The sequence below is a fragment of the Rutidosis leptorrhynchoides genome, chromosome 8, assembly GCF_046630445.1.
Source record: "Rutidosis leptorrhynchoides isolate AG116_Rl617_1_P2 chromosome 8, CSIRO_AGI_Rlap_v1, whole genome shotgun sequence".
NCBI lineage: Eukaryota > Viridiplantae > Streptophyta > Magnoliopsida > Asterales > Asteraceae > Rutidosis > Rutidosis leptorrhynchoides.
Genome location: NC_092340.1, coordinates 13,483,749 through 13,492,979, shown reverse-complemented (window position 1 = coordinate 13,492,979; position 9,231 = coordinate 13,483,749). Strand labels below are relative to the sequence as shown.

The 9,231-nt window shown below is 33.2% G+C and overlaps 1 protein-coding gene across 1 annotated transcript; it reads left to right on the top strand.

The window, feature by feature from the left end:
- Nucleotides 1–2,935: 2,935 nt before the first annotated feature.
- On the top strand, nt 2,936–3,907 carry LOC139863170 (F-box protein At5g07610-like). The gene has a single exon (XM_071851817.1). It carries the CDS (start codon nt 2,936–2,938, stop codon nt 3,905–3,907), a length of 972 nt encoding a protein of 323 aa, XP_071707918.1.
- Nucleotides 3,908–9,231: the final 5,324 nt, after the last annotated feature.

The following is a 9,231-nucleotide window of genomic DNA, read 5'->3' as shown; positions in this document are numbered from 1 at the left end:
TACTTCATTTAACACCTGCAAAAGATACCCAACATCCTATACAAGTACTATATGCATTAAATGTTCATTTACCTTGCATGTACTGCCTCGATAGTGACTTGTCATGCTCAAAGTGAAAAGTCTAACATTCTTGGATACAAGTCATGATAATCATTTGAGGCAATCTCAGTTTTTTCATAATCCTTTATGTTAACACGTTTGCTAAATCCCTATTGGTTGGTTAACATGTCATTGATGACAACAACCCATTTTAATCACAAAGCATGCTATAATTCAAATTTGAACTTGTTTGTAATTAATTAAGTGTGTTAATGATGTCTTGACAAATTAAGCAAGTAATATCAATTTAGCATGTTGCAAGACATCAAGTTAAAATCAAGTTTAAACCATTCATAAACTTAATTTTAGACTTAAGAAAACATATGTGTGTTAATGATTCATTGTCTTTTAAGATTACTAGATTATGACATATTAAGCATTATCTAAGTAGCATATATTGAAGTAGTCCAAATACTAGTTGGTGGAATCCCAACTTGTAACACATATCAAGACAAGGTTCATACATATACATATTAAATAACTACTTAGCATATAGTCAAATAATACACATGTATTAATAGCAAGTAATATTCATATAATGGCTAGCAAGAGATTATTAATTAATCTAGGATTAAACATATAGTGATAACATAGCATTGAACTAAGGCTATGTAAGTTTTACTTGCAAAGTGACACCTGCAAAATTAATGTATAAGTATACATTAATGTCTAACACATGTACAAAGAAGGAGCAACTCTTGGTTGGGACTTGGTGACCATCCTAAGTATGTCTAGATACATTTTAGATGTACATGTTTTCCTATAATACTTATGTGTTATCCTTAATCAAGGCTTAACCGTCATTAAGGTGTCATTAAGTGTGATTAATCAAGATTAGTGTTCTAGTGACCAACACTCCTTTGGGTATAAGAGAGGCAACTATTCTAAGCATGTTTGAACAGGTTTCATAAATTATAGATGCCCCGAAGTGGTCGAACTAAAAATGGTGGGATTTATGACAGAACCTTTTACGGTCGACCACTCGACCCACGGTTGACCGTAAGGTCAACCGTGCAACCCTGATTTCATAAATCAGGGTGCAAGGCTCCACGTTCTGACCTGCAGTCGACCGTGTACCTAACCGTGTAGCTTACATTTTCCTTTTAAGCTTTATTTGGTTTTGCTCTTTTGCTAAAGTAAGTATGGATTAGTGAACTTGTATATTCATGTCAAGATGTCTACCATCACCTTTAATTATGTGCATATGTCATCATCAAAACACTTATTGTTATGGGTTAAGATTAGTATAATCATTAAGCATAATCCTACATTAACCCACATTCTCCCCCAACAGATGTTACTTCCAATTTACCTTCACGCATACAAACCTTCGAAGAGATTGTAGCCAGAATTGACAACCCTAGGCGGAGATGACCATCCAGTTACTAAGCACTTCAGAGTTGACCACCGTCGCCGGTGATGACCACATCCACCTATTGTCGGTCGAAACCCTCAACAACCACCAACGGTCAAATTCGTTACAAATGAAACCAACTTTCACCCCAGATCTGATGCCGTAAAATACAATCTTGTACCGGAATTCTAAAGTAGCCAACATGTCGACTGAATAAATGTAATCGAAACCTTTGGGAATGTAGATCTGGTTCTAGAATTCCAGATCTGGTATCGGAAACAAAACCACCACCGTAGCCTCACAGTGAAGTTTTAATAAATAAAGAAAATACTTCCATTTTGGAGGAAATAGAATGAGTGATGATATGGAGGAAGTTCTACGGAGAGACAATGATTACGAACGATGGTGAATTCTTAATGAGGGTGGTGACGATGGTGAAGCCCTGGGTCAAACTTAAATAGCTCAACTACTTTTCAGAAAATATTTGATGAATGAAACGATTTTTGTAGCTGTTCGACTATTATCAATAACACATCACTGATCCAGGGTTTTTTTAGTCTTTTTTTTGTTGATTTATGTTTAGATTTTAGTTTTTGGATTTAATCTTTTCAAAATTTAGATTATTATTTTTGGGGGACGAGGATGGGATAATAATGGTGAAGATAGGTCTAATAACGAAAATACCTTCACATGCTTGTAACATGACCAAATTTAACAGACTTATAACAGACGTTAGTGAATTGGACTATCTTTGCTCCTCTTGCAAACCATAGTGACTATCCCCACCAAAAACTGATACTTTGATTAACCATGCAATATAGTACAAACTACGAAAACGATCCGCGCAATTTTCTCTTCTTTTCTTTAAAAGGAAAATATGAAATTAACTAATACTTATTTATATGTGCCTAAGCACATTTTAGCATTACTTTAACCCTATTCATATTAATATTTTTCTAATGATAATATTTGCAATTGCAATTGTCATAACGTCCATAAAAGTGTTAGTCGATTAAATGCTACAAGACTTTAAAGTCAATTATAATGCTAGGAAACAATTTTATGTGGAATTAATGTCAGCTTCACGTAAGATGGCCAAAATACGGTTGAACGATTAACATGATATATTTGCTCATATTCCGGACGAGGGTCATAATTCGCAGGGATTGCTTGAATCGGAATTTGAGCATAAAGATTCCACCGACCGGTAAAAAGTGGGCCGAAAAAGAAATTATATTTAGTTTAGTTTCTTTATAAGGGGAAGAATTCTTACTTTATAATACAAATCTAATCCTAATTTGACTACAAAATAGATAGATTCTGCATACTTTATTAAAAAGGTAAAAAATAAAAAATAAGAAACCCCAAGTTATATAAACACGAGAGCTTTTCCTGCAACGCATCTAGAGTTTAACAAGTATGATTGTGTATCTTTCATCTGAATGTCAAAATTGCTGTTCAATATTAGTTAGTTATTGAACGATGACCGCAAATACCAAAAGAATCAGAGTAAACGAAAGTGACGTCGTTGGTGTCGTTACGATGCCAAACAATCAATCATCATCTCTGTTACATGTTGCTGCTGATAAAATTGGATACTGCGACGACCTTGTTACAGAAATCATGTTAAGATTACCGGTAATATCATTGCTTCGGTTTAAGTCCGTATCCAAAAGCTGGTACTCTCTTATCTCACATCCTACCTTCAACCAACTCTTCCTAAAGCGTAACCCTAATCCTCCTCCTTCTGGTCTCTACGCCATAGATAAAAACACACTTAAACAAGACCATTATTTCATCCCATTCGACGTCGAAAATCGAAGTATAGCACCTAACAATACCCTGAATTTTGCTCCAGATGATAAGGGAACAACGCGTATTGTGCACTCGTGTAATGGATTAATGTTGTGTTGTCGTGATTATTATGATCACAAGTTGGGGTTTACGTTCATCAATCGTTACGTATACAATCCAACTATCAACCAATTCAATAGGCTTCCTAAACACGAAATTTTTAATACAAACTATAATTGTGGTATGACCTTAGTGTTTGATCCATCGAAATCACCTTATTATAAAATTGTATCTGTTAATAACGTTTGGATGGGTAAATACTCGATAGGAATTTATGACTCACAAACTTGCACTTGGAAAGCTTCTTCCTGTAGGTGTAATTATGCATACGCTTTTTATAGTCGTATGGATAGTGGTCCCGGTGTTTATTGGAACAATGCCGTTCATTGGCATAAAAAACGCAACTTTATTTATTATAATTTGGATGATGAGGTTGTACGTACACAACTGACCTCTTTTCTTTTTGCTAATTCGAATAATATGTTTGAGTCCCGAGATCACTTGCTTCTTGTTGAAAGAGATTCTTCTATTAGTTGGAAACTCAAAATTCATGAGTTGAAAAGAGATTATTCAGAATGGTTTGTGAAAATACCATGTTGATCTTCACCCACTTAGCAAGCGTAGCTGTCCGATTCAATCTGGTAGCAAAGACATTTTACAAGCTCCATAATGATGTTGCCTCTACCGAAGTATTTTTTAAAATTCCACATGCATGTCAGTTCATACCGTTCATAGCGTCTCTCTGTAGCGTTTTATGCATCAGCTCTTAGGTATGTTTTAATTTACTTTTTAGTGCTTTTTGTGGGCTGTAGTAGTCTTCCGTTACTGCTCTGCACTTTAAGTTATTGGTGTATTGCTTTGGCTACTAGTTATCACATATTTTTTATTATTTTTTATTTTTTTTATTTTTTTTTTTTTTTTGTTGCAAAAGTAATGGAAACTTTATAAACTTGTATGTCAGTCACCTTCACTAGATTATAGGTGCCAACTAGAACCATTTAGATACGAATCAAATTAGGTTATTTAGATACGAATCAAATTAGGTTGACTTACAACATTGTGTCGTAAAGACCGAAAGTATAACTTTGTGACAAATACTTGGTACTTGAATATATTAGATAAAATTATACTATCATCATTAGTATCATAGCTGAAAAGATTTTGCAAACTAAAAAAAAAAACTTTCAGTGACTATTAAATATTTTAATCCATTTTCCTGCAAGCAACGATCTTTTTATTTTATACCTGACTTAAAACATAACCTGAATCGGCCATCATAAAAAAACATAATGACACCAACACATTGGCCCTATCAACAATGACAATTGTGCACTCCGTAACAGAAACTATACATACAGGACATGACCGACCACCCCGAATAGTCGCTATACATTTCAAGAGTTTCGAGTGGATTTCGGGTCGATCTAGGAAGATCAAACTGGAATGGTTTGACTAGGTTCTAAAGCCAGATTTTTTTTTTTTTTGTTGTTGTTAAATCTCCTTTTTTGCAGTTGCAAATGATTGTTATCACCGAAAAAAGTTGTCTGCCCAAGTCTTGCTCAGTCCTTAGGCAAAGCAAGTCATGACATAAAAGAAAAAAAACACGTTATAGAAAAGGAACACACTGTTAGGCAATATACAACTATATCAGCGAATATTAGTTCAGCTCCGAGCATCAATTAAGAGAAGAAAAAAAAAGTTACTTTGTATGTAGAGAAGAAAAAAAAGTTACTTTGTATGTTAAATGTGTTCTGATCCAGTTTTAGCGTTTTTACTTCTCCCGTTATAACTGCGGGGGAATGTTGATGGATATCTTTATAGGTCATTATGCCCTAGTTAATATAATGTAAGTTATAGTCTTTTAGGTTGTCATAGCCTTCTGGATTGTCCTGCATGTGGCTATATATATCATGTAATGTCATATGTTTCAAGAAATGAGGAATCACAATGTAGTCAATTGTTATTTTCTAATAATCAATACGCAAGGAAAAATCAGTTTGATTTGAGCAAGTTGAGGGAAAGCTTATTAAACAGGGAACGAGAGAAGGAAAGGCTCTCAAGCCGCGAACAAGCTTGGTATCCCATAATTGATTATGTGTTGGGTTTTGGTTGTGTTGGTGTGTGTTTGTTATAGTTTGCTTTGGTTTTGTTTATTTGATCCATATGCATTGTTTGGTTGTTCTTTGTTCCTTGTTTCCGTATCTTTGTTATTTAGTTGGCTGAACTCATCTTTATATAATCTCTATTAGCTAGATTTGTTTTAATTGTTTAGTTTGTTTTTTAGTTGCGAGGTTAATTGGCATATTTTTTCTATCGTTGTATTAAAGAGTTTTTCATTCAAATGAAAACTCCTATGCTTTTTATAAAGTTTTTATGTTTTTATGCGAGAAAAACTCATAAGACATTTTGTAGTGGTGGTGTGGGTGGATTAGTGGTGCGAGTTTTTTTATGATTATGTGGCGGTGTAAGCTGAAAATGTGATGTAATGACTATATTGGTTGGAGATGTGAAAGAAGAGTCTTGTGATAATATGATAAAGTATGATTGATAGGAGGAATAAAAAATTTACCAATCTATCTATACTTCTATACTATCTTATAAAAGACAACTATGATGACATCATAAATAACCTTTTTATTTGTTAAAAAAAATTAAGGGTTAAAGTTAAAAATAGACTACAAACTTACACAAATGTACCGATGTCGCCCACAAACTCATTTCCGTCCTACTGTCGCCTATAAACTTTCAAAAAGTGTACCAATGTAAACAAAAACTTTCAAAAAGTGTACCAATGTAAACAAAAATGACTTGCTACCGGCTAAACCGGTTAAAAATGGTATCAATTCAACATGTGTCGTTCGTGGAATGGATCTTCATTTTTTTTTTTTTTTTTAAAATTTATCAGGTCAAATTTAGTATTCAACAGATCAAAAATATAAAATGTTGATATTAGCACATTTTTTGAAAGTTTTTAGGCGACAGTAGGACGGAAATGAGTTTGTGAACGACATCGGTACATTTGTGTAAGTTTGTAGCCTATTTTTAGCTTTAACCTAAAAAATAAAAAGAAAAAATTCTAGATATCTTAGATGATGTCATCAACAAATTTAATTTTAAATCAAAATAAGATTATTTTAATTAGATAAAATAATAATAAATAATTTATAATTTATGTAACTGAAAAAAGGTAAAAGATGGTTGCAATTGCACATGTGAAAATGCAAACACAAAAAAGGTTAAAAACTTTTCAATTAAGTTAAATTTAATTTAATTTTTAATTATTTATTTGAAATACAACAACGTGGGGACCTGTGCAAAATAGGAAGAACACATGAAAATTATTTTTTTTGAGCAACCTTATCGATTTCCAACGCTGCAGTACGCATGCTTAATTTGAAAAGAGAGATTGTACACGACTATCTTCTATCTCGCGCCTCTTCATTCTACATTAGGTGTTCTCTATTTTCAAATTGTCAACGACCAATTTCCGATTTTAGCTTTTCATCTCTATCTATGTATAAATCTTCATTAATTTTGTGATTCTTCGATTTATCAACTAATTTCGTGATGTTGGGGGCTCTAAATCTTTCTGTTATTGAAGCATATCAATTTATTTGTACGGGTAAATCGAGATCTGGTGATCCAATAAATATGGTTTTGGATATTCAATTGTAATTTATCATTTATTCATATCATTTTTAAAGTGGTTTTCATATAGAGTTTATGATTAAACTGTATTGTAACTAAATCGTTTGCATCTCAAGTATTCATTCATGTTTTGCATATTGTAAGGTTGTTTGTGTTTTTTTATACAATTGATGTTTTTGTTGACATGAATGGAAATAAGCATTTTCTTTGATGCACTCCACGTGTTTGATGAAATGCTTATGTGAATAATGTTTTGATCGATTTCAATAGTTGAAGAATTGTTTCGGTAATCTATACGTGGGTTGCATACCGGAGCTTCATTAATGTATACACTTTAAGGTTAATGTTCTTTTCATCCAGAGTCTTATACATACACTTTTAGCAATAGTTATATTTCAACAGTTTCAAGCAACCTTGTTAAACACCTAAATATATATAAAAAGCTAACAGCTACAAGCTACCAACTATTTTTGCAAAACAAATCCTATGTATATAGAAATCGAGTGAGATAAAGAGAAGGAAAAAAATAAGGTTTTCAAGGAATAGATGGCATTTTGACAACAAATTTTTTAAGCTTTTAACTTTTAGCTTCTAACTTTTATGAAAAAAGTTCATTATGTAAAAAAATCCGCTTGGGCAACAAGAGCTTAAAGCTTTTTTACGAATAAAAAAAACCTAAAAATTAAAAGCTAATTGAGCTAGCTTTTGAGAAACAGATTTTAATTTTTTGTTATTTTATTCTTTATTTTAATAGTTTCAAATAACCTGTTAAATACCTAAATACTTACAAAAATCTGCAAACTAATAGCTACATGCTAACAACTATCAGCTTAAAGCTAACATCTACTTTTGCCAAAAATACCCAAATGTTAAGAATCAATACTTTTTTGACAAAATTAAATTTAGGATTTTAGTACTCTTTTAAAAGGATGTTGTGACGCCCCGTACAAAAACAATGTGTACGGATCATCAACAACAGGATCTTTACACGGTTACAACACTATATGCTGTTTAAAAACAAGTTTTACATTCATGAAAAGACAACGTTTTCACCAACGTCAACTGTTTTACAAAAGGTAACGTCTTTACCAACGTCAAATGTTTTACAAAAGGTAACGTCTTTTTCAACGTCAAGGTAATGTCTTTTCCAACGTCAAATATTTTACAAAAGATAACGTGCTTCTACGAATAGAAAGCATTAACATAAGTACGTGACACAAAGGTCATTACAAAACCATTGTTCAAATATAACATAAGTTGTGAATGCAAAGTAAAAGTTCCATGATTGAGACATCTCTAAACAATGCAGCGGAAGTCTAACACAGCGAGTCTGTAACAGCAAGTCTATAGCACCAAGACTATAACAGCAAGTCTAACAGTGGAAGCAACAACGTCTAAGCACCTGAGAAATACATGCTTTAAAATGTCAACACGAATGTTGGTGAGCTATAGTTTGTTGTAATTAGCAATGTAATGTAGACCACGAGATTTCGTATTCAAAACAGTATCTCAAATCCGTATGATAAAGTATATGCTTATCTGTGGGCACCCGGTAACTAACTTAACGTAAAATAATATATCACCCCCTAAAAGTACACTTGGCGAGTGCGTATGTTCTCAAAGTATTAAACACCCGTTAAATGCTAGCGCGACTAGCCCGAGTGGGGATGTCAAACCCTATGGATCCATATCTAAGATTCGCATATACCGGTTCATAAACCAATAGTTAAACATTACCGAGCTAAGGGGAATCTTTGTGCCGTTATGTCACCCACACATATATAAAGTTTAAGTACTCGTGTCTAGTATGTAAAACATAAAAAGCGCATGTATTCTCAGTCCCAAAAATAGTAAAGTAGAAAAAGAGCTATAACTCACAGTGAATGTGCGGTAAAATCGATACGACAATGTAAGCAAGTAGTAAGTCGGTCCAAACAAGTAAGTTGGTCGATCCAAAAGGTCCTCAATCTAAGTCAATGGTTACTAAGTCAGTAAATTGTCCCCAAAAGTTTAAAAGTAAATAAATTAAGTCTTAAGTATCATCATCATCATCATTCGTAAAATATAAAGTAACTTTTCAACAAGAATAGAGATCGAAACAAAGGGCTGACTTCGAACAGCTGCTACGACCTCTATACAAACTGAAAAGATGCGTGGTCAGTGACCAAGGCTCCGTATGTGAGTCCTCGTACCGCTGTCCAATTTTCAGATCCTAACTCGATGTCATTTGATCGTGGCGACGGTTCAAGCGCGAGTAGGTCAGAAATTTCAGCACG